Below are 1,450 nucleotides of genomic sequence, written 5' to 3' on the forward strand. Positions count from 1 at the left end.
TATATATATATATATATATATATATATATATATTTATTATAAGTAAGAAATCTGGAAATATGAAAGAAAGAAAGCACAGGCTGCAAACAGTGGAAAACTAGATTGATAAAAAATTCCAAATATATATTAGACAGAATGTTAGCTACATGAAAACTAACCTTAATTTACGTGCCAGTAAAATTAACCATCAAATTCTACAGTTTATTTGCTTTTGTATTACTTTTGGTAAACGATGTCAAGAGAGTGAAGTTGGTGTCAATCAAAGTTATTTTCACAGTCGTTTAAGTTTTATTATTACTACACAAGAATCACGTGACACAAACTGACGAAGAAGAATTCAGGAAACTTAGTAATGGTGTGTCTCATTTCTTTATGTTTACATTTATTTTCCATAACCTCTACCGCCACCATTATAACCGCCACCTCTGGAGCCGCCACTGCCGTAGCCACCGCCGCTACTTGAACCCCCATAACCACCGCTACCGCCGCCGCTTGAGCCACCATACCCACCACCACCGCCGCTGGAGCCGCCATACCCACCACCGCTACTGCTGGAACCACCATACCCTCCGCCACCACCGCTGGAGCTACCATACCCACCGTTGCCACTTTTGGAGCCACCATAACCGCCACCACCGCCGACTGAGCCACGATAACCGCCACCGCCATCACTATAACCTCTTCCACCACCACTATATCCGCCTCCACCACCACTATAACCGCTTCCACCACCACCTCCATGGCCACCACCATCACCACCACTATACCCTCCTCCGCTACCGCCGCCACTTCCATGCCCATCTGGCTTGGCGAGACTGGTCACAGCCAGGATCCCCACCACCAAGGTCACTAGCAACAGCTTCTGAAATTGTCAGAGATAAAATAATATTAGTAAGTTATTCTCATGAATTAAATAGTATTACAAATAAGTTCTTTTACCAAACGAAGAAGGGAATTGTTTATTTATGTGCATAAAACATGATATTTGTTTACAATCTTTGATATACAGTTTTCTTCAGTACAGACTTTACTACAATGAACCTGTACACCATTTGCTCATAATATAATTTTTAAATCTGTCCTGAACTGTACATTCACCTGTACCAGCAACTGCTGTAAATTACTTAATAAATTATGTCTTACCATACTGATGTTGGGAGGATCAAGTTCAGTTGTTGACTGGATGAAGAGGTGTATAGCTGACAGCTTTTATACCTCCCTCAGGTGATAGCTGACTGCATGACTGTTTCCTCATCACTCAGTTAAGCTCCAATTATCATGTTCGTTAGATAAACAATACGTTTTTTGATGTACCTACCTACTGCATATCTTTTGGACTTTCAACTTAAATGAAATACTCTGTGGGATTAAATGTTATGGTGTTCTGCTCTTTGACGGTATGGATTCCTGTCGTGTAATATCAAATCCTTACAATATTTTTTAAATGCAT

General features: G+C 40.5%; 1 protein-coding gene across 1 annotated transcript; it reads right to left on the reverse strand.

Moving 5' to 3' along the window:
- Positions 1–275: 275 nt before the first annotated feature.
- On the reverse strand, positions 276–1,169 carry LOC121879489 (glycine-rich cell wall structural protein 2-like). The gene is made up of 2 exons (XM_042386135.1): positions 1,144–1,169; positions 276–862 (listed from the first exon to the last, which is right to left on the reverse strand). Exons 1-2 carry the CDS (start codon positions 1,144–1,146, stop codon positions 383–385), a joined length of 483 nt encoding a protein of 160 aa, XP_042242069.1. The 5' UTR covers positions 1,147–1,169; the 3' UTR covers positions 276–382.
- Positions 1,170–1,450: the final 281 nt, after the last annotated feature.

The sequence above is a fragment of the Homarus americanus genome, unplaced genomic scaffold (assembly GCF_018991925.1).
Source record: "Homarus americanus isolate GMGI-L3 unplaced genomic scaffold, GMGI_Hamer_2.0 scaffold49742, whole genome shotgun sequence".
Taxonomy (NCBI): Eukaryota; Metazoa; Arthropoda; class Malacostraca; order Decapoda; family Nephropidae; genus Homarus; species Homarus americanus.